At 45.5% G+C, this 23,410-nt stretch overlaps 3 protein-coding genes across 6 annotated transcripts; 2 read left to right on the plus strand and 1 right to left on the minus strand.

Annotated features, from left to right (window-relative positions):
• The first annotated feature begins 4,723 nt into the window (after window positions 1-4,723).
• On the plus strand, window positions 4,724-9,291 carry pcbp2 (poly(rC) binding protein 2). Of its 2 annotated transcripts, none has more exons than XM_053850174.1 (13): window positions 4,724-4,893; window positions 5,559-5,686; window positions 6,000-6,023; window positions 6,113-6,145; window positions 6,212-6,328; window positions 6,387-6,518; window positions 6,578-6,706; window positions 6,774-6,848; window positions 6,920-6,979; window positions 7,296-7,368; window positions 7,557-7,612; window positions 7,688-7,857; window positions 8,168-9,291. In XM_053850174.1, the coding sequence occupies exons 2-13, from the start codon at window positions 5,618-5,620 to the stop codon at window positions 8,202-8,204; spliced, it is 975 nt and encodes a 324-aa protein (XP_053706149.1). In that variant the 5' UTR covers window positions 4,724-4,893; window positions 5,559-5,617; the 3' UTR covers window positions 8,205-9,291. The 2 variants fall into 2 exon arrangements, with proteins under 2 accessions (XP_053706149.1, XP_053706150.1); XM_053850175.1 differs by having other exon boundaries at window positions 6,920-6,961.
• Window positions 9,292-10,822: 1,531 nt separating this feature from the next.
• On the minus strand, window positions 10,823-19,902 carry map3k12 (mitogen-activated protein kinase kinase kinase 12). Of its 3 annotated transcripts, XM_053850263.1 has the most exons (15): window positions 19,742-19,902; window positions 18,929-19,024; window positions 16,703-17,226; window positions 16,434-16,617; window positions 16,160-16,351; window positions 15,641-15,799; window positions 14,856-15,014; window positions 14,628-14,736; window positions 14,389-14,498; window positions 13,958-14,074; window positions 13,752-13,886; window positions 12,966-13,683; window positions 12,651-12,718; window positions 12,231-12,528; window positions 10,823-12,128 (listed from the first exon to the last, which is right to left on the minus strand). In XM_053850263.1, the coding sequence occupies exons 3-15, from the start codon at window positions 17,163-17,165 to the stop codon at window positions 11,973-11,975; spliced, it is 2,868 nt and encodes a 955-aa protein (XP_053706238.1). In that variant the 5' UTR covers window positions 17,166-17,226; window positions 18,929-19,024; window positions 19,742-19,902; the 3' UTR covers window positions 10,823-11,972. The 3 variants fall into 3 exon arrangements, with proteins under 3 accessions (XP_053706238.1, XP_053706239.1, XP_053706237.1); XM_053850264.1 differs by lacking the exons at window positions 18,929-19,024; window positions 19,742-19,902 and adding an exon at window positions 18,532-18,759 and having other exon boundaries at window positions 10,823-12,125; XM_053850262.1 differs by lacking the exons at window positions 18,929-19,024; window positions 19,742-19,902 and adding an exon at window positions 18,532-18,759.
• On the plus strand, window positions 19,495-22,799 carry aaas (achalasia, adrenocortical insufficiency, alacrimia). Its single transcript, XM_053850266.1, has 17 exons — window positions 19,495-19,627; window positions 19,771-19,881; window positions 20,232-20,359; window positions 20,552-20,607; window positions 20,672-20,763; window positions 20,839-20,885; window positions 20,959-21,057; window positions 21,129-21,272; window positions 21,334-21,454; window positions 21,514-21,638; window positions 21,715-21,775; window positions 21,840-21,930; window positions 22,003-22,096; window positions 22,163-22,230; window positions 22,294-22,375; window positions 22,451-22,535; window positions 22,609-22,799. Exons 2-17 carry the CDS (start codon window positions 19,771-19,773, stop codon window positions 22,762-22,764), a joined length of 1,560 nt encoding a protein of 519 aa, XP_053706241.1. The 5' UTR covers window positions 19,495-19,627; the 3' UTR covers window positions 22,765-22,799.
• Window positions 22,800-23,410: the final 611 nt, after the last annotated feature.

Consider the following 23,410-nt stretch of genomic DNA (forward strand, 5'->3'; position numbering starts at 1 on the left):
AACTGACACTGAAAGACAATCTGTCCTCACTATTGAGTCCTGGTGGCACAAGTATTAACACTTGCAGATTGGATAAGACCGTGACTAATGACTCTGTATATGCGATCAAAGAGAGGAAGCCGTAAAAGAACGCAGGAAAACCAATAGTGTGATGTCTGCAGAAAAGGATTTTTCACAAGCCCTCTGAGCCTCATGGGTCGCGCTGCCTGTCTATAATATGTTCAAGAACAGCACGTTTATTGAGGTGAGGCGTCTGTTGGGTCCAGTTTGCTATGAAACTTTGTCAAGGTCAAAGGCGTTAACACGCATATCTGGAATCATTTGATTCCAGCACAACTGTTGCAGGGCACCATGGAACCGGTTAAGTCAGTACTTTTTGCGGAGTTCGACACAAAAATAGTCATGTTGTGGACCAGGTGTGGACTGTGTACCTCAAGCTTGACACCATAAAAAATCCTGAATGGTCAGATTATCTCATTCAACTCAACTGAAAACTGTCAATGTACTGCACTCATGGCTTGTTTGAAACTCTGCTGAAACACATTTCACACCTCTCTCTATAGCAGTTAACTCACAGTTCACACCGTTTGTCATCCTTCATGACAGTTTTTAAACACGATGATCACGAGTTAAATGGGTTGATTTTTAAGTCTTGAGAGACTTGTCCTGCCTAACTGTCCCTCAGCTTCTTTCTAGTCGTGTCTATAAGGCGCTTCTTTCCCTCTTTTGGATTCAGTGAAATGCTTTACAGGTCTAAACTGAAGTCAAGGTCGGTACAGTGCACGAATTCAACTGGGGCCTTGGGGCCAAAGCTCACAGTCCAAGATGCTTCATGTAGCCTGTGGCAGCTAAAAATACATATAGTTTAAATCAGATTAAAAACTAATTTAAAGTACAGTGAAACTACACCATGAACCAAGCATGTCGATATCATGACCTGCATGGATTAGCGTTCAAGCTTAGCCCTCAAACAAGCGAGCAAGTGGAGATTATAAATGTAAAAAAATAATCTGGAAAATTCCTAAAAACTGATGCAGGTGAAAGGGACTTTGGACTCCCAGACTGTGTCCTGTGTTTGCGGTGGGGAAGGCGGACAATTGTGTTATGTGTTGTGAAGCTAACCACAGAGAAGCTAAAACTAGAATCCTAAAATTCAAAGGGACGCTGATATCGCAGTCTGTTTGAACTACTTGGTCCGATCAAAGGATGCAAATTACAGACTGTTCGATAGATATGAATTTTGTTCGGTCAGCGACTTGGCCTGCGTTTCAAATTTTGCCCCCCAGTGGGATTAACCATGGACACGGATAACCTACATGCTGAGTGCGTGACCATGATTGTATTTACAACTAAACCTCCACTTTGAACAGAGAAAATGCATTCATCTTTGTCAAGTATGTGGTACATTTTGTTTGTTCCACTAAACCCAGTGACACAGAAGGAGCAGAGAGCGAACCCACTAGCATACAGAACTGGAGTCTTCCTGCGGAGCGCTGGCATTAAAATGCATGCAGCTCTTCATGCTTGTGCCTGTAAGATACCACGCCAATTATTTGTCTCTGTGGGTGCAACCCTATTTGAGCGAGATCTTCTTAAAATATGTGGAAGTCACTGGCGCTCTGCATCCTTCCGGGTCTCTGAGTGGACAAATGACAAGCTGCATTTGAGCTCTTGCTGTGACCCTGCAGGCTCATCTAACTATGGCTGTGGAAAGTAATGTCGCTGCACAGATTTTTGGTTCGGTTCACACCCCTGCAGAGACAATCCAATCCCACTGTGCATCTCTTTATCTCTGTTTTACAATGGTAACAGGTCTATAAAACACACACACACTTGTACCATGATCTTTGTGGGGTCATTTCACTGACATAATGCCTAACCACCCAAAACAAATGGATAAAAGTAGCCATGACCCTTCACCAAACTATTTAAAATGACCTATTCTGTTGTTATTTTGCTGAATATTATAATCTAGAAGTTGCAACCCTCAAAGTGAGGCTTAAACATGTGTGGCGTCCCCCACAAAATGTTCCCCCAAAGAGGTGTGTTTTGGACCCAAGTACAGCTACAGAAGGGACTATTCATTGCGATAACACTTTCCCTAGCCTCTCAGCCTCAACCTAACCATCCAAAACAAATGGCAAACATTAACCAGGACAATAAACCAAACTTACAACTAATAATAATGACCCACTTTATCATCCGCATCCTCAAATTGAGGCTTGGATTTGTGATGTATGGCAAAAGGGTCACCACAAAAGCATGAGGTCCTCACAAGTAAGGATCAACCACAGATACACACACTGACTTCACGCCACAGTTTTGTAATAGTACTGTTCATCATTTAACACTCTTGAGAAGGTCCATGATTCTTACCAATCCTCTGTTATTATATTTCCCGTCCTCCTAGCAACCTTTAATATCTGAGTTAACATTCAGTCGCTAATTAGGTTTGTAATTGAAAGCATGCTTTGAGTGTTTTCAAAGGCTTTGCGCATCTAATCCAGATCATTTACTTTAATATGCACTGATGAGCTACACACAAAGAGCGAGAATAAATTACCTTTCTGTTTTCTCATGGCAGAGAACAGCCTTTTTTTCAATGGAATCACGCTGACATCGCAGGCGCGATGCATTAGCTGTGTTTTAAATTGTTTCCCCTGACCTCAGCAGAGAGGAATATTTACCGCGGATTCAAAAAAATAGACAAGAGAATGTGCGTCACTTCACTTATTGAATGAGTTTTTATTTTTAAGTTATGCAAGTCGAGCCTTTCTTAAGGCTTGCTCATGGCCTGAAGCAGTCAGACTAGAACTTCCAGACACCCACATGTATAATGTAGTAACCTAAAATAGTAATGTTGCTGTGAAGTAAGACAAGTCAAACCTTCATTTGAAATGTTGCTGCGCATCTTAACGCTCAAAGTTCTACAGGAGAATTGTGCTCAGACTTCACTTTGAAAGTGGAAGTCATGACATCTCACATTAACCTCGCTTCTTAACTGTTTTAAATGCATGACGTGGCTGAGAGCAGGAGCTCAGGTGAGAGGATGAGCTTCACTAAATCAGCTGTGTAAAAATAGAAGGGAAGGACATTACATTTAGTAAAAAAGGAGGAGACATGAAAGACCTGGGAGACCATGTGCTGATGAAAAAGTTGAAGAGCCACATCTCCTTTCGCTTGAACGACCTCCTCATGCTAGCTCTCCAGATCAAAAGACACACACACTTGTCGTCCAATTCACAGTACAAACCACTCATGACTGCTGGCTGACCATTTATTGTGCCCAAGATAAACATGTAAATTATCAAGCAGTTTCAATGTTAGTTTTCAGGAACACAAACATAACCAAAAGTCACTCACAATGATATGAATTAGCTAAAAGTAGTGCAGTACAAAGCAGACAGATGTTGCGTCAGGAGCAGGATATTCTGTTCATTATCTAATTCCACAGGCTTATATGTGCATCAGATTAACAAACGTGCTCACGGTCCAGGGAAAATGCACCGTCAACCAGACCATGAACACATGACCACGGGGCTGTCTGGCTGCAAATGATCCGTCATCTTTACGCTTTGATTCGCCCAGTGCTTTGCCTTCATTCTGAATAAAAGCCAGCAGAGAAATCAACTCCTGGTTTTGTCCATCAATATTTCAGCAACAATTCTCATGCAACATAAATGAAGCATTCCATTATACAGCTCTCTGTCATCAATCATATTTGTACAAGAGAAACTCAATCTTAAAATTGACTAAATTATTTAAGATCACAGAGTGAGTGAAACCCTCCTTTTAAATCAAACTAAACAGGGTCATGCACTCACTCATTTGTCGCTGTGTAATATTTCTGGGGGGGGAGCAGTGTCGTCCAATATTGCGGCGACAGTTCCCTTTGAATGCGTTTCCAATTCCACACAGAAAGGTCAGGGCACTCGGAACACAAAGGGCCCAATGTTGCCAGAAACATGAAGGGGATTAGAATCACTGACATCAATGCTACATAGAGTTAACGGTGCGACTCTGCCATCTAGTGGCTAGAGAGTGTATTCAAGCAACTTCACAAACACTGAGGGACGCAGTATGCGTTTTTATAATAAGCATTACATTTCATGATGAAGGAAGAACATAAGATGGGACGGAAGATTAGTGGCCTATAACACTACAAAACATGAAACTAATATTTAAATACACCTTAAATAGTGTCGACGCACAACTATCTATCTAACAATATTTTGCCAAATAATAATATTACATTAGGACAATATACCGAGTGATATTACGGGTTATCGTGGTATATTCTTTCAGTTGTAGTGTAAATTTCTGACGAGAAAATAGTTAGTTTATTTCATTTTTACACAGAACGTAAGCTCTAAACGGGAAATTAAAAAGCTTCCCTGAGTAGTGGGGCATGTTTCACTTCAACTGTCGGAATCAATTTTAAAACACAGTACAGACTTTTTTCCATTTCATTTTTCATTTCACACTTTCAACAGGGTAATAGAAAAACATATTCTTATCCTGATATTCTGCTTGTAGACACATTATAAATAGAATAGTAATGGAAATTTAACTATCCTGCCATCTTATTTGACATGAAAGAGAGACACTTCCCACCATGCAAAAAACAGATTTCAGGACGAAATTATAATTTAAAGGGGTCGAGGTTTGGGGGGTGTAGTGGGCGTGGGTTTACGGTGGATGTGGGCGGGGAGATCGCCGGGTCAAAGTTGACAACATCCGAATCTTTTGTGCCGAGCAGAAGAGTGGAGTCCGATCGAATAGCGGCGTCGCTTCCCTCTTCCCCGGATCCTCTCAAAATTCCCTCCCGAACCTCTCCCTTTCTTCCCTTGTCACCCTACCCACCCCCTGAACGCACTTCCAGGGACGGTTCGGGTGAGTCTCTCCTGGATCTCTGCGTGTTTTGGTTTACTCCGAGTGAAGGACGGGGGCTACCCGGTGCGCTCCATAGGCCGCGGGCAGCGACTATGTTCTGGAGCAGGACGCTATTGCCAGCGAGCTGAATGGATATCGTAAACAAACCACTGGCGGCTTGTATGCATTTAATTTATTTAACACATATTTAGGCGTTAATGTCCTTACAGTCACACGTTTAGCAGCGGATTTGCTCAATAACGGTTGGAACCGTAAGGCGATCAACTTAGCTTGCGATTGCGTGACAACCGGTGATGCTCTCCCCGTGAAGGCCTCTGCGATGTTTTCGTGATCTCACCCTGGTCTTCTCACGCTGCATCACAGTCGACACTAGTTTTTGACCGATCGGTGGAGTCGGAATGTTTTTTTAATCGCTGAACATTGAATATGACGGGTCTCCGCGACCGTTGACTTCCATGAAATAGACGATGCCGACGCGAAACAGAGGCTTATTATGCCAACGTGAATTGGTGACACGGGCCACTTCAATGTCACAACAAGTCTGTAACCTCAAAATATTACAAAATTTAACCTAAACTTGCACTGTATTTTAGCTGATTAAGAGTCTGTGCCGTTTCCAGCCAACATTCATTCATTAACTTGTAGTTTTTGGTGATGATTTGCAGAGCACAGTCGGTGACCAAAGACGCATCATATCACTCGTGTTTTGGATTGCACTGCAGACATGGATTCAAGCCTTGTTGAGGGAGGACTTAACGTCACTTTAACCATCAGACTGCTCATGCATGGGAAGGTAAGAGTCACTATAGATCCCTCGCAAGTTTCAAGCAGTGAATTGTGTTTACGCACCATGATGTAGTTTCTGTCTGGCTCAGGTTAAATCATTAGTTATCACAGTGTTTGTGGCGTGTTGAACGGCTGGGTGACGCCTTTTTATGCTTAAATTTTGAACATACTCTTCTTGAAGTCTCTTGTACGTGTGCATTTATTGATCTCTTCTGTGATGTGTCTCAATCTGGAGTGTAATCTTTGGTTTTTAGTTGTGTGTTCTGGTGAGTGGTGGGTGCATCTCTGTCTTCAACATGTATTTTTGCTCTTGTCTGTAGGAGGTTGGCAGCATTATTGGAAAGGTACGTTGTTTTTCCTGCCAGAATGATTCAATCTAGCCCAGCTCTGCACCATGTGCTTTCCAATAATTATTCACTGGTCTTTGCTCCAGAAAGGAGAGTCGGTGAAGAAGATGAGAGAGGAGGTAATCATGACTTGAAATCAGGTGGCGAGAGGAAGGGTGTTGAGTGTTTGCTGTCTGCTCCTGCAGAGTGGCGCTCGCATCAACATCTCTGAAGGGAACTGTCCAGAGAGGATCATCACTCTAGCAGGACCCACCACCTCCATATTCAAAGCTTTCTCCATGATCATCGAGAAGCTGGAGGAGGTAGGTGCTTGGATTGCTGATGCTTGACATCTGTTGGGCTCTAACCTGTTTGTTCTAGGACATAAGCACGTCGATGACTAACAGCACGGCCACCAGCAAACCACCCGTCACCATGCGACTCGTCGTGCCTGCCAGCCAGTGTGGGTCACTCATAGGAAAAGGCGGCTGCAAAATCAAGGAAATCAGAGAGGTTTGTATTCCGAGCTGCGCTCTGAAGTTGGCCTTGTCTGAGCGCTGTTCTTTCCACAGTCAGCGGGAGCTCAGGTACAAGTAGCAGGGGACATGTTGCCCAACTCCACCGAGCGTGCCATCACTGTTGCAGGGACTCCACAGTCCATCATCGAGTGTGTGAAGCAGATCTGCGTTGTCATGCTTGAGGTACAGTGGAGCGTTATCTTTGACTGTGTCATTTCCATTGTAAATTCTTCCATTTTTTTTTCCTCAGTCGCCACCAAAGGGAGTGACCATCCCATACAGACCGAAACCCTCAGGCTCTTCTGTCATCTTTGCAGGGGGTCAGGTAAGTAATCCTGCACTTTTGGACTCCGAGTTTGAAATGATCAGTTTCAATGAAGCTATTTTTCCATGCAGGCTTACGCTGTCCAAGGGCAGCACGCCATTCCACAGCCTGATGTAAGTGAAGGGCCCTCTGTAAGTGATCCTATATATTTGCCAGTTAGGTCCTGGGATGCCATGCCACCTTCTTTCTTCATCCTTTTTTTTTTTTTAATTTTGAGCCCACCACTCTTACGACACAGATCCAGTCGATTTGCAAACGGTATTTTTAGACCTCCAGATATCATGTCTGCCGCGATCCATTCCACATTTCCTCTCATCACAACAGTCAATATTTAAGGGGATTAGAGCAAAATTCCAATTATCAAAGCATTATTTGTTCTCATACAATGTCCCCCTCTGCACCCCTTTCTTGGCTCTCTGTGTGTCCTCCTGTTCGTTCCTTCAACAGCTCACCAAACTTCACCAGCTGGCCATGCAGCAGAGTCCTTTCCCTATTGCACACGGCAACCATGGCTTCCAGGGTAAGAATGAGGGGTTGTTCTTTACGTTTATACTCGGCTTCTTAGGCGAATAATTTCTATTTGAGGACCAGTTATGAAAGAGGGAAGTCCCACATGTGGCAGAGGAAATCAGTATTTTGGGTGGAGCATAACAGGAAACTGGATTGCGGTGTTGCATTAAATGAAATCCTGCTTTATTATTTCCACAGCTGGAATGGATGCCTCTGCACAAACCGGCTCTCAGGAGCTGACCATTCCAAATGATGTACGTCAGATGGGTATTTCTTAAACTGCTGAGGAAACCCGAAGCGAACTGAAGTCCTGTTTGTTTCCCTCTCAGCTCATTGGCTGCATCATTGGCCGCCAAGGCGCCAAGATCAATGAGATCCGTCAGATGTCAGGGGCTCAGATCAAGATCGCCAATCCTGTCGAGGGATCGACTGGCAGACAGGTCACCATCACCGGCTCCCATGCTAGCATCAACCTGGCGGAGTACCTGATCAACGCTCGGTGAGAAACCACCGATGTTTGTGTGCGAAGATGAGGAGGCGCGCTTTGGTGACCTCTAGAGGGGGATCATGACAACTGCAAACGTTTCTTTAAGAGCAAAAGAGGTCACATTTTTGTGGGTGCCCCACTCCACTGTTTGTAAAATAACGACTGGAGAGCTATTTCAATGGCATTTCCCAGAAACAAACTCTGTGTCGTTGCTTTAGAGCTGCTGAGGGATATTTTCCCCCTCTTGCAATGTGCTGAGTGCTTCTCTGGTTCTATACCAAACTTGAAATGGTAAACATATCGTTTTGTCCCTCACCTCCAGGCTGTCTTCTGAAGCTACTGGACTGGCTGCCAACTGACATGGAGACTCCTCATCCTCACTTAATAACGTCACCCCCTCCACTAATTTCTACCAATATGACCCTTAATGCAAAAATCAGCTATTATATATTTTGAAGTCACCAGTCTCCCCTGTCTTTGTTAGTCACCTGGGTTGTAATTACAGCATTATCATGACGTTAGTATTTGAATTATTTATTGTTTTAAATATTCCAATCTCATAGTTTTTAAGACTTTCTTCTACTGTATTTTTTTCTGTTTTGCTGTATATCTGTATGATCTTGGTATAGGTAAAAAGTTTTAGAAAAATCTGAAGACATGTTTTACTTATGTCAGATTTTTCTTAGAAAATGTAAAAAAAATGAAGAAAAAAAAAACATCCAATAACTTAGATGGACTGTTCTTTCCCCTCCTCCTGTTTGAAAATCTATTTATTTTTATTTAATGCACAGCTGCTTGTAAGAGTAGGATCCTTGATATTAGCCATTTGAAGCTGTATTTCCTGAACGGGGTGTTTTTGGCATGACGGGTTTTAAATGAGTCGTGGAACCTCTCCAGACAGAAATGTCATTTATTCCTTGTTAGACCAGAGTTCTAACCAACACTATGTCTCACCTCTGATTTGCTGTCATTCCTGTGTTTCCATTTCTTTGATTCTTGATCAGGTCTTTTTGTGTACTGTTGGATTCTGACGCGGGTGGGTGGGCTTTGGTCACCAGGTGCGGGTCTGAATGAGATGAAAATATTTTCTGTCCTCTAAAATTACCACAGTAATCGCAATGATAATATTGAAAGGTTTGTTTTAAATAGAGAAAATATTTTTTTTTAACTGCGGGGTCGGGGAATGCTGGGCAAAAAAAAAAACTACAAGACACATTGGTCTTTATGAATATATTATGCTGAAGTATTAAATTATGATTAACAAAGAAGGAGAATTATAGAATTAGCACTAGTTTCTTGCTATCTTTTTTTGCCTGGGTCTCAGATTTTATTTTTTATTCTTTGCAGGATGAAGAACTCACTTTTTGTGCACGTTTTCAAACTATTGTAGATCTTGGTGCAAATAAATTGTTGACGAAATGAAATGCAGAATTAAAAAATGATGTGAAATGCTTCAGTGTGGCTTGTTTTCATTGTTGATCTCCCATGACATGTTGATTTATTTATGAAGGGAAACGCAGTGGGTTGTTCAACCAGGCAAGTGGAGATGAAAATAGAGGGAGGGTGAACATCCTCATTTGTAAACCCAATTCTATCAATATAAAGGATCTGATTTCTCTTTAGTGAACTGCAGTTCAATGTCTAACACCACATAGTCTTGGACCGGAAACGCAGATTAATCTTACTTTTGCTGTTGATCTTATCGTCGCGGTGAAGGAGGATGGGGATGTGTCGCTTTCTTTCGACATCACATCATTTCTGCTCAGCGTCAGCTTCCACCATTGAACCGTCCAAGTGTGGGAAACTTCCTGGAAGTCAAAGAACTTCAACTGTCATGGCTGTTCATACTCTGAAGCGCTCATCTAAAATTCCATGTTTATGTTCCATATTTACCTCAACAACAAGTCTTCCACGAAGTAGAGCGTCACAGAAGCCAAAATGCGTTTCAAACATTTCATTGTTTTTGGAATATTAAACATTAAAACACGAATAATTTCGATGTTCTTTTCCGAATTAATACAGAAACAACGGGTGCTATTGAGAAACACTGCCATTGTTTCTCGTTTAAATCGCTTAAAGGGTCATAAACACACTGAGAAAGATATAAAACCAGGTGGTGAATACCTTACCTTTCCTTTTTTTTGTCGTGCCGACTGTCTGCTTCCGGTTTGTCGGTCCCTCATCCATCGATTTCGCGCCGCTTTTCCGAGATGGGCTCGCGAGTTCAAGTGTGAAACGGTCAAACGAAGAGTCTGGAACTCTCCAGCAAAGTGAACTTTAAAATAAAATTTTAATTTTGAATAAAAATAAGTCAATATAAAACTTGTTTTATTCAAAATTCGAATTGTACATTAGCGTTATTTCGTGATAAATCAGGCAGAATTACCCTTAAAAAAATAAAAAAATAAATTATATATATATATATATATATATATATATATATATATATATATATATATATATATATATATATATATATAAAATGCTGAAGTATTACATTATTATTACATAATTATTAATCTCAGATTTTATTTTTTATTCTTTGCAGGATGAATAACTCACTTTTTGTGCACGTTTATATATATATATATATATATATATATATATATATATATATATATATATATACACACACACACACACATATATATTATGCTTCATTTAAATGTGTGTCATTTCATTTAACAGGTGTTTGAAAGAATTCTATTTCGGCAACAATGTGCTTTAAAAAGGCATTCATTATCAAGTCCGCTCCTGTGTTAATCCTCCGTGTACTTGTCAGACATGACTCATTAATAGCTTACAAATATCATTCTGACGCACCCTTTGTTGACGTGTTTATCGGTCGCTTACGGCTCTGACCTCTTCACTATCCGAAAATAGCGTTGCTCCCAAAGTTAGTCAACTAAACTGTGTCAGATAAACTTCAGAAACGTCAGTTGTTGAGCTTTCCTGAACCAGTTTCTTGCTTTTATAAATAAACACCACACCTTTTTAACCAATACATTATTTATTTTGTTTCATTATATTTTGTTCTTTTAATATAACTCCTATCTTACAGGTACAATGTGCAATGCTGTATAAAAACAAAACATTTCTATTCAAACCCAAAAGGATAGTTGCTCGTCTATGTGATCCACCTAAGAGAAGTGCTCTACTCCGTCTCCGGGCTACTTCTGCTATAATCTTAAAGGGTAAAAAGGTCGTCAACAGTCAAGGTTTTTATGAAGCCTACCATCATCATGACCAGCAGGATTCCTTTTGGTTCATTAGAAAAGCACCGTAACGTCGTAGTTGTAGCAGAGGACATGGTTCGGGTTGGTGATGCTCATGAGGAACGCAGGACTTGTTTTCTTTTTCACCCGTCAGTCAAAGGACAACAATCCATCGAGTGCTTTTTGAGTGAAGTCAAAGGTCCTTGGTCTATCACAAATTTGATAACCTTGATAAAAACCTCACATTTGAAACTCAGTAGTTGGGTTTAAAAAAAATAAAATTTAATCTACTGAGAGTTAGTTAATGTTTGATGATTTTCATTCAATATTTTTCTCTTTTTTTTCTTCTTCTTTTTAAGTGCTGACATTTATGAACATAAACAAGATAACTGGAGTATCTCTCCGAGGATTAAAAAAGTGTAAACCTTCACAAAATATAAAACGCACACATTCGAACCATAAAGTATAGACATTTTTGACATGCATTTGTTTACTGGGCTGCATACCGTCTTAGTGTTACATTTTATCTTACAATTAAAATAAAGTTTGATATTTCTTATGTGGTACATCACATTATTATATTTACATTATTAATCATTCATTTTTGATGCATTACGTGTATCAGGATGGTCCCAGAGTGAGGAAGTAAGTGTAGTGTCTTGTGCGTGGCTTTTGCTCAACTGGTTCAGTGGCTAAGGTTACCATGGTAACTATTTTGCCTAAAACGGAAAAAGAAGACGCTACTAAACTTAGAAGACATTTATCTGTCAAAAAGCTGCCAAACAATCTTGGATGAGAAATGCCCCGTGTGTCCTGATGAAAGTCATCATGAGTCAGTGGTGACGTAGGTGTGACCCTCCATGGCGTGATGGCTGTTCAGTGTTAAGAGGTATTTTTATCGTGTCCGGTGATCTATGGTGGTCCTGTGTATGGGGCTCCCTGATAGGGTAGCGTTTGAGTTGGTGGTACCCAGGCTCCGGCACTTGGAGGACGACTGGGCTCTCCACTCCCTGACTGGTCAAGCTCGGCACTGTCACAGTCCGAATCGTCGCACAAGGCCCGACTCTGCTGGGGAAGAGGCGAGATGTCACACATGTTTTGTTTACGTAAGTGGTTTCTCACTTCAACCATCAAAGCTGACACTTTGGCTCCAGAACAGAGCAGATTTACCTCATTTGGATTCTGCCCTGCATCCATCTGAGCTTTGCCCTGCCCCGCTGGCCCATCTCTCTCCAAGAGGCCATCTGAGGTCTGCGCAGGATCGGTGTTGTCCGCCGGGATCTCCGACCCCTGAGATAGCAGGTCGTCGCTTCGGTCGTCCAGTCTGTCGTCTGTGTTGGTGCTGACCACGTCCGGGGTGCCGCTGTGGGAGTGGTCAGTGGTGTGGCCCTCTTCGCCATCCGACACAGATAAGTTCTCAGAGCTGAAGGTGGACACCGACTGGCACTTGGTGATGCTGGTCGGGCGACTGTCAAGGGGGAAACAGGAAGGAGACTTAACATTCCTCTTCCGCCTCAGCATGTTCATCGATAAAGTGTCAGAGAGAGAAAATAGTTAGCAGTGATTTTGCAAGGACATCGACTCACTCACCGTCTCCGTGGCAACTCAACCTCGCTGTCAACTTCCCCCTCCTCTTCTTCAGATGACACTCCACGTCTCTGTGGTTGGAATCAAGAGCAGAGGAACATGAATTATCCCTGAAGCTGGAAGAGTGGTGGGACATCCACAAAAACAGTGCCCTGAGCAATGACAACGTAGCGCTTTAAATGTATGATTATCTGTTGCTTGAAGTGTAAACACTTGTAAATACGTTTGGTTAATTCAATCGCAGAAATATCTTCAGGGCAAAAACGCTAAATAAAGACACAAGATGATTTTAAAAGAGTGGATAAAAGAGTCACGCACCTGTTTCCGTGTGATAGCTGCCCTGTAGAGAATAGCAGAGGGTGTAAGGTGCTGACTTCCGATTCCTCCTGAAGCCCCCCTGGGCAACCTCACAGCACCAGCTGCATCGTCCTTCTCCTCCCCATCGTGGGGCAAACGGGGAGAACCCAGCGAGCCCCTCCCTGCACCTGCACCCCTCCCACACGGGGAATCAGGACTGCTGGAGAAAGGGAAAGACGCTGCATCCTCACTGGGAGTGTCGCTGCGAGGAGGAGTCTCTGTGAGATCATCCAGACCCGCTCCTCCGCCCTCTGATCCCCCTAATCCTGCAGAGGCACTGAGACTCCCCCCTCTCTCCAGCCCACCGACAGAGGTGTCCCCCTTTCCATGACCTTCAGCCTCCAGTGTGGTGCAGATGAGGTCAGGGCTGGAGGAGGAGAGCAGCCTCTGCTGCTGCTCGTGGCCCCTCAGGGCGGCCGACGGGTCCAGGAGCTGCTTGGAGGCGTTTGTGTTTGAGGTGTCGGTCTGAGCGGTGCTGTCTCTACTGGGAGATGACTGCGTGGCTTTAAGTCCCGCCAGGTCGCCGCTGCTGCCCTTGCCGGGCTTCCTGTGGCGAGTCTTTACCCTGCGGGAGCGGCTGGGAGAGGTGGAGCTTCTGTTGGGACACGCTGGGATCGTCACTTGCATGACAGAGGAGTCCATTTTGGGAATGATGACCTCAGACTTCAGTATGTCAGGCCTGAAATCGGGTTACTGAGTTAGGCAGAGACTAAAGGCAGATCAAAGAAATGAAAGGAGGAGTTGCACCTTTTTCCAGTAGGAAGTTTTTGTGGGACATTTCTCTTCTTTATAAGTTTGTCCACGGTGTTGGAGGAGGTGCTCTGTCTGGAGCTGTGGTGCTTGAACAACCCGGGATACTTCTTATCCAACGACTGCTCCCTCCTGAAAGAAAGACGTCGTCTCAGTACTGAGCAGTGAACCCCCCTCCCTGCTTTTGGCGGAGGAAATCGCACCTCTGCAGCTCCTTCTCTTTGAGCTCCAGCTGCAGCATGACGGCACTCAGCTCCATGTAAAGGTTGTTCGCCCGCTCCAGCTTCCTCTCGTAGTGCTCACGGATGTCTAACGCATGCCTGAGAAGAAAAGAGGCAGATGATGTCATTGTGCATCCGCATGAGAGCACCCGAATCATCTCCCACAGACACACGCTCAAGGCCGCCGTTTCGCCCCGTGTCGGACAAATTCAGTGGCAATAATAGATGGTGCTCAGCTAAATGGGCCTCTGAGAAAAAGTGTCTTTTATTGACATGACAATATGCTAAGCTCAACAGCAGAAACCAACTCTACCTGAGATCATTGCTCATCAGTCAATGAAAAAGTAACTTTTCTCCTACACTTTCATGCATGAAATGATCAGAATCTGGGCTAAGAGAGGAACAGCACAAACCTGAGCTCTTCTCTACGTCTGTTGATCAGTTCCTCGTCCAGTCGATGCAGACAAGTACCCTCCGATTTAATCTTTTCAAAGTGCTGTTTCACCTCTTCTCGCCACTCAGCCTGATGAGAGCACAGTGTCTGTTAACCAGCTGCGTCGAGCCTGAACCGCTACTGAATCAATATGCCATGACTGAGGATGCATGTGCCAGAATGCCTGTCTGCTTGTGAACAAATTTGCAAACAACACACCTGAGACTTGAAGTACGTCTCCTGCGGGGTGGACAGCACATCAGCAGAGGCGATATCAAGATGAAGGAGAATCTGGCGGAAAGACGGTCTATTCCTGGGTTTACAGTTCCTGCAAGAAGAGAGAACGGAGTACATTTACAACTCACTACCGAATCAATAAACCACAGCAAAACACCCAGTGCACGTCAGCCACTACTGCTGGCTTCTCCACATCCATTTCCAACATACCAGCACTGTCTGAGGAGGATTTTGAAGCCGTCAGGGCAGCTCTCGGGCACCGGCAGCTGCAGGCTGTTGTTGCCCACCCCCCAGATGATGGCGGAAGAATCCACATCCTTGTAGGGGATCTCTCCTGTGAGCATCTCCCACAGCACCACCCCAAACGACCTTTAAGGATGAGGGAAGCAAGTATGAGGAGGGAAGCGCTGACGCTAAATGACATAAATGCAACATCGTGTTAAACTAATGTTGTCTCCATCGAGATGCAGCTGGATGGAGGTGCCAAAATCAGCGCTGCGGATGATGGATGACGGTGTTTGGAAACCTTTAATGTCATCTATTCATGCATCATTCATCTGAATGGAAACTAATAAAAGCATCCCGTCTGCACAACTGAACCACTCATTCACCTGCCGTTGGTGTATGAAAACCTCAGTAGAAAGTCAATGATCTCACACCATAACTGATTTATTTATACGCTCACACAGCCTTAGCAAGTTTGACTCCCAGATCACAGGCGGGTTTCCACTCGTCGATTCAAACTCAAGCACAATACACATCTGAATGCTGGTTGTCTCATTTAAATATGAATCATCAGCAATTTTTCCAATAAATATTCCCATTCATAATCACACACACACACACATCAAAAGTGTCAAAACTCATCACAAAAAACAGGCTATTTTATGTGTTTTCTGAAATTGACCATGTGTGAACTGTTGCAGTGCATTATGGGACATGACGGCGATGCCTTGCTGTTTCCCAACTGAAATAATATCAGAGCTGTAACTTACCAGATGTCAACTTTTTCTGAAACTGGCTCATTCCGAATGACTTCCGGAGCCATCCAGGCGACGGTGCCGGCGAAGGACATCTTGGTGCTCTTGTCGCTGACTTCCTTCGAGGTGCCAAAGTCTGAAATCTTCACCAGGTCGTCGTGGGTTATCAGCATGCTGCGATGAGGGACAGGAGTTAAGATGGATCGATGCTGCTGCTGCGAATTCATTTTCAATTATGGTCTCGACAGCCTGGTTACAGCTGAGACATACAGGCAATCACAACTGTCATCTGGGATGGAGGACCACCCTGCTGCAGGTCACACAAAGATGAGACTGAGACTGATCAGGAAACCCTGTGATCTCAACTTTCTTCCCATAGACCCGTAAAGCAGATCCCCTCCTGATCTGATCTTAGTTGCTGGCATGAAGAAACCCAAGCTGATGGATCCTGTCAACAATTTCTTGAAACCCTTCAGCAACAATAGCAGAACCTCTGTGTGGACTGATGCGGCTGTACACGCTCATGTGACCTACTTGGGCGACTTGAGGTCTCTGTGGATGATTTTGTGGAGGTGTAGGTAGTTCATGCCCCCCGCTATCCCCATGGACCAGTCCACCAGGAGCGAGGGTGTGATTTTGCGGCCGGCCCTCAGCACCTCGTACAGCTGTCCTTGGGCGCAGTACTCCATGAGGATGCAGTAACAGGGAGCTTGGGTACACACACCCCTGGAGGGAGGCAGTCACATGACAATAGCAAACAAGACTCAGTCAAACACGTCGCGGTGAGATCAACCGTAGGGGTTCTCACTTGAAAGTGATGATGTTGGGGTGCTTCAGCTTGCGCAGATGTTTGATCTCGGTCTCTTTGATGTCACGCACTTTCTTCACAGCTACATCCTCACCGTGAAACTTGCCGAGGAAGACGGCTCCCTGTGCTCCGCTGCCGACCCACTGCAGGTCTGAGATTTCCTCGAACGGCACTTCCCAAGACTCTAGACCCACAATAGAAGGCAGCGGTCAGTTTCCTACGTGGCTGATGTGGCGAGACAAAGAGGGTCGCCGTCTCTCTTCACATACCTTCATAGCTGTGTTTGTGTTCGGTGGAGTAGGCTTTCCCAATCATGGTCCACACTGGCTTCAGGCAGCCAAACAGTCCCTCCAAAAACCCCCCACTTCCTGACTGGAGCCTAATGTTCTCCGACTGGCTCCGAACAGCACCGGCTTCCGGACTGAGGCCCGCCTCAGCCCCGCCGCCGCACTGGCAGGCCTCATGTTCATGAAGTTTCAGCACACTGTTGTCAAAGTGGCCCGAAGGTCCATCACTGGGCGTGGGGCTGCCGCCGCCCGGTGCCCCCTGACAACCGGTGTCAATAGACAGGACATTCCGGAGGACGCACTGTGTCGGGGTCAGGTCCGTTTCTGGTGTGCAGGCAGGGGTGTCTCCATCCAGTCGTCGATAGGGCGGTTCTGATATGGGGGTGCTGAAGCCTGACAGGGAGGGGGAAGGGGCACGGGGCTCATGGATACAGGTACCACTCATCAGGGGTTCCCCCACCACAGCAGGTCAGGGTGGATGGAGGATACAAAGAAGAGAACTCAGCCTGAGGAGACAAAGAAACTCAGATGAAGAAACGTGTTTAACTTTTGCTGCTTGAAAGTGAGACCTCTGTGGATTATTTTGTATAATTTTTCTGAAACTGTATGGGGTCACTAAACTCTTTTGTTTTTCACTTCACAGCCTGATGTGGCATCCTTATGAAGTCCAGGACCAAGTCCTTAAAACTCATTGATTCAGGAGCTCTTTAGTTTCTAGCAGAATTCCATGACGTCCAACAATGACCCCTCAGAGTCCAAAAGATTTTTTTTAAATCTCAGCCCATTTTCCAAAGGTAGTCCGGGGTGCGCCATGTATTGTTCCTATTCATAATGTCCATAAATCTGCCGCCACTTATCTGCGGATCTCCAGAAGCAAAGCTTCCTCTTTAAATATATCATTGTATAAGCTCTGCAGTTGTTTTCTAGTAATACTAAATGTCTACAACCCATTTGAAAACTTGATTTAAAACGTTTGTGTTCACACTATACACATGCATTCATGCACATTACATAAACCACTACATATGCATCTATACGTACAGTCAAATGTGATATTAAAAGGCACTATTGGGTTAGAATAGTGTGAACAAGATGATAACATTTCTGTGCACCGAATCCTGAGTTTACTGATGGCAAGATAGCGGAGCTTCAGGGGGGTCTTTATGAATGAAAATGCAGGACTACAAACGTGTTTTCAATGCCTCGTCCCAACCTGTCAGCAGATCAGAGTTCATACTCGCTCACGCCTGAGCATCAGAGAGAATGGAGAATTGCATAATCACCTGTGTGTGGATGGTACGTAGGTGCATTTTAAGACGCTGTGTGCGTGACGGAAAGCGACGGCGCACATGTGCATGATTCACATATCCCACACCAGCTCCGCACCACTGCACAAGACCCTCAGCGAGGGAGCGAGAAGGAAGCGTGGAGATCATCTCCAATAAACAGCCGAGGTGGCCTGGTGATGAACACGCGCACGCACGGAGATCAATCTTTAAATAACCAAGACGATGGTGAAGATGGTGACACACGTCCGACGTGCATGAGTTGCGAGCCCACTATGTTCCACGCCAAGTGAAACTGCCGCAGAGTCTCATCCGCGTACACAATCGGGCGAAAACGCGTTTCCCTGCGCGAATATGAATCTCCAGCTCCCATCGACGATGATTCCACGGCAGCCTCGGCGGAATGGTGCAGTGGGTGAGCGGCGTGGAACCGCGCGGGAGCTCGGCGTCGCATCTCACCGTCGACTCGTTCCACATCCATCACATTCGCTCCGAATTCAAGCGGAGACAGTGACATTCCCTTACCTTTCTGCTGGATGAGTCGTTGTCAAGTGACGGGGTGGGCTCGGTTCTGGTTGTCCGCGGGAATGAGCGGGGCGCTTCTTATCTTTCTGTTTACCCCTGTATCCACGAGATCCACGCTACTGGGATGGATCCCAGCGGGAAAATGGTGTTATCAATAAGCGGGGACCCATGCAACGTGAGGCGCGCTGGGTTTTGGGGGGAGGGAGCTGTCTCCTTCCCAGTGCTGAATTGACGTCACGGAGAAGAAGCTCCACCACTAGGCGTCGCTGCAGCAGCCGTGCTAGCAGAAGAAACTAGGCTGCCAGCTTTACATAAACACATCAAACCTGCAGTTCGACACCCGGAAGATCGGTACTTTTTACTCCCAACTGTGAGGAGCACGTCACTTCAGTCATACCTTTTTACGACATCCGCATGCATCCACTCCACCGACGGAGCCTGAGGTGTCCTTGAACAACACTTGCTCCCCAGAGGCATGTTGGTGTGTTTGCAGCTGGCCAAAGCAAAGAGAGTGACTGTCAGTACTCACTCACTATGTATGGCGATGACTACAAAAATGACAATGAGCAACACTTGAAAAATCATGCACATTCATTCACTCATTCTCAGCTGAAGAAGAAAACAAATGAACCAGTCAGACTGTTGCAGTTAGACAAGCTTGTTCCATGTTAATGATTCTTGTGTTCGACGGTGCAAAATCAGGAGCATATCGCCTTATTTATGTTGAAGAACTGTGGGGTTAAAAGTAAAGTATTTCATTATTAATTATCTAATATGGCTGTTATTCGTACCAATGAGAGAAATGAATTGTCATTAATTGTCAGTGGATCACTGCACAAGAATTGACTTGTCCGATTTGCGACCAGAATTTAGTCAGTAAAAGCTCCAAAAATAAGTTTTTGTGACGAAAAGGTGAGCGAGTTCTCTCTTTTGCCCTGCAGAGGGCAGCACCTACTCCTTCAGGAGCGAGGTTTGGTCCTCGGCAAGACCCGTAGCTCACTACTCCCACACGGCGGGCTTGAAATCAAACACAACTCACCCGGCACGTTATACGTGTCTTTCCACGTTTAACGACCGATCACTGGGACTCTACGAGGTACTATCCACAAACCTAGTTCGTTATAACATTATGTAGGATGACAAAACGGCAGAGACGTGACGGGATTTGTCACTAGCTAACATGCTAACATCATATGCACCAGCTTCTCACCTGGACTTTTTGTTTCTGTGTCGCCGCAGATGTGTTCTTTGGCGCTGTTCCCCCCTCCTTTGCCATCGGGGGAGACCACCCTGTGCGAGTCCAACAACGAGCTCCTGTCCAGAACTGCCACTGATGAACTACTGGCCCAGGTTTGCAGTGATCGCTGTCACTGACCGACTGCTGCGTTCAATTACCGTGGAACATAGTCATTCCTGTCCAAATTACTTCTCAGTTCGTCCGTCAAAATGAAACTAACTGCTCCATAGTGATGTCTACGAATCGTAAACTGCCAGTTTTCACCTCATATTGATTGATTTATTTAATGTTTTGATAACTATCCATCAGCTACAATAACTGATCACCGAGGTCCCGAGCAAACGCAACGTAATCGCCGTCACATCATGTTGACGCAAAGTATATTGAAAATAAATCATGACGCACTAAAAACTTGATACAAAGTGACCAAAAATGACACCTATTTCTCCCCCCCCCCATGCAGGAGTCAAGTCCACTGAGTCTGTATTTTCCTCGAGAGAGTCTGAAGCCGCACAATCGCACAGAAAGCAGCAGTAAAGCAGCCTTTTTGGACCACTCAGAAACTCTCTGGATGAGAAGTGCAGCTGCATGGTACGGTCAAGCGAGGAGCCTCAGTTCCCTGCTGCAGTACTGTCTACTTTAAGATCCTATTCTCTACTTGTTTTTGTCTTAAAATAGTTGTAATTGAAATGCTTTTTAATTATTGAGCAATAGCAGCACCTGCCGGTTAAATCATGTACTGCAGCCATCTTTTTTTATTTACTTGTCTGTGTTTGTTTTCAGGCGAGATGAGGGCTTCACTGGATTACTTTCTGAAATCACAAACTCTCACACAGAAGGTTTGGTCTTTTTTTAAATGAATCTCAAGGCGCCTGGTGACGTCACTCTCTTGTGTTGTCGTAGTGCCTCGCTGGTTGTCGGTGAGCTGCTCATGTGTTCTGGCGCTGCTGCAGAAAGTTTCATCCTTTCACAACTCCCTCTTTCCACACGCCACTGTAAGTGCATCCTCCCGCTCTCTTCCCCTTGTAACAAAGGATTTTTCACGTTAATGCGGGTGGTGTTTTCTCCAGCTGAGCAGTGAGGACATGATTGCAGAGTTCTCCCAAGTGCTGAACTGGTGAGTCAGGGATGAAGCATGCGCCGCAGATGTGAAAATCTTTTCCTATGAAGGTGGTCCTCCTCTGTGTCAGGTCAGACGGGGTGGTGCGAGCCTTCGCCTGGCACCCTCACACGGATAAATTTGCCGTAGCTCTCCTGGACGACTCCATTAAAATCTACAACCCCAAAAGGTTCTTTGAAGTTAATTTTGAAAGTCGATCATAAACGCTGCTTTAAGATTCACAGCTGGTTTGTCCGGCAGCGCCACCACTCCCACGCTAAAGCACCGTCTGCAGAAGAGCGTGGCGGCGCTGCAGTGGAAGCCGCTGTGCGCCTCCGCTCTGGCCGTCGCCTGCCACAACTGCATCCTGGTGTGGAATGTGGATCCCTGCTCCCTCTCTACTCGGTGAGTGACCTCCCTGGTCACCTCCTTCAGCAGTTTGATTTAAAGTGTCTGTTTCCTGAAGGCCTTCCTCTGGCTGTGCTCAAATCCTGTCTCACCCCGGCCACTCTCCGGTCACCTCCATCGCGTGGTCGCCGAGCGGCTCCCTGCTGGTGTCAGCCTCGCCGATGGACACAGCCATGATGGTAGAGGGAATCCTGCCACAACCCGTCCGAAAACCCTCATCCCTGTGCTGAATCCACAGGTCTGGGACGTCGCCGCTGAGAACTGTGTTCCCCTGCAGCGCGTGGGAGGAGGCGGAGTCACCTTCCTCTCCTGGTCCCCCGATGACGGCCACGTTCTGGCCTCCACGCCCTCGGCTCTCTTCAGGTTTCTGAAGTTATATTCAAGGTTAAATCAGCATTTTGTCCAGCTGCTGTGGCTCATGGATTCTCCTCAACGCCAGGGTTTGGGAGACGAGGATGTGGACCTGCGAGCGCTGGCCCAGTGTCAAAGGTCGCTGCCAGGTAGAAGCAACCGCTGCTACTTTTAAAAACAACTCCTCAAATAAGCATTGTTTTTTTTTTTAAGTCTGGCTGTTGGAGTCCGGATGGAAGTCGCCTTCTCTTCTCTGTGCAAGGGGAGTCGCTGATCTACGCTCTGACCTTCAGCGACGTGCCAGGTCACTGGGGATTTACAGGCAGGAATTAAAGACTCAAATCTGATGGAGACTTTTTCTGTGTACGGATTCCAGGCTCGCCCACCGACACTCTGAAGGGATCCCAGGCGGCGGCTGTGGTGGCCGACCTGTCCGAGACCAGCTTTGACACGCCAGACGGAAGTGTCATGTGAGCAAGACGCACTCAATAACTCCTCATATCTAGACATACATCTGACTGAATGAAACCTCACAGTGTTGGCGGAGAAATCCAGTCACTCATTTGGGACCCGAGAGGAGAGCGACTTGCAGTTCTTCTTAAAGGTGCTTCTTTCGTATTTGCCCCCTTAATCTGTGCTCATCCCAAGTTTTCTCCCTTTGTCTCAGGTGATCCTCAAATAGCAAACCGACCGGCTGTCATTGCCGTTTTTAAGACAAGAACTCACCCCATTTTCGAGCTGCTGCCGTGGTTGGTGTCGCACCGTCTCCTCAGAGGTCACTCCTCTCCTTTGTTAATGGTTTGTCATGTTGTGGTTCTCTGCAGTGGTTTTGTTCAAGGGGAGCCTGATGCTGAGCCCAGGCTCATCCAGTTTCACCCAAACTTCCAGCACGGAGCTCTGCTCACCGTGGTCAGCTTTCTTCCTCTTGTTTTACCTTGATGTCCAGCCATGTCCAGGTTCTCACGAGGCAACTTTCTTGCAGTGTTGGTCCAGTGGAAGAATCACACATGTGCCTTTCTACTTTCTGAGCGCCACGGCCAGAAATCTTGGCGCCAACGGAAGCCCAGCGGTGCCACGGCCTGAGGAGCGCACGGCTGACTTTGGCAATCAGTCGCTGTTCACGGAGCTCCTCTCCTGAACTGTGAGGATTATTGTTGCTGTTTGTTAATAAAATGCTGGAACTGATCTGACTTTCTAGTGTTGTCTTGTTCTGCGGTCACGCTGGACTATTTGACTCAGTTGGTTGACTCTGTTTCTCAGAGTTTAAAAGGTGAAATCTTTTCACAAGAGAGTCACCAAAACAACTCAACTGTCTACATTTTTGGTTTCAGTGCTGTTTTGGTCTTCAAGGTTTGTGCTATTCCTATCCCAGCTACAAAGGGTGAAAGGTGAGGGACACCCTGGACTAGCTGCAAGTCCATCACTAGACACCTTCAGTCACTGCTAAAGCTTGATGCCTTGGTGAGAGGAAATCAGAGTGGCTTGAAGTACCCAACACGTGCATGGAAGAGTTGCCATGAGCTGGATTTGAACTTACATCCTCAGAACATCAGTCCCAATCATTTTATTGAAGGTTGTGGGTTTGGTTCCCAGGTCAGACTGCTTTGCATTTTCTCCCCGTGTGAGTGGGTCGCTTCACGTCCTCTCTTGGTACTCCGGTTTCCTCCCAATGCCTGAAGACATGCGCACTAAAGTCGGTGTATGAATGGTGTGACCTGCATCCAGGGTGTATTCCTGACTCTCACACAATGACTGCTGGGATATTTGATGTTTCAGGTCTGATC

Source organism: Synchiropus splendidus, chromosome 18 (assembly GCF_027744825.2).
Source record: "Synchiropus splendidus isolate RoL2022-P1 chromosome 18, RoL_Sspl_1.0, whole genome shotgun sequence".
Classification (NCBI taxonomy): Eukaryota; Metazoa; Chordata; class Actinopteri; order Syngnathiformes; family Callionymidae; genus Synchiropus; species Synchiropus splendidus.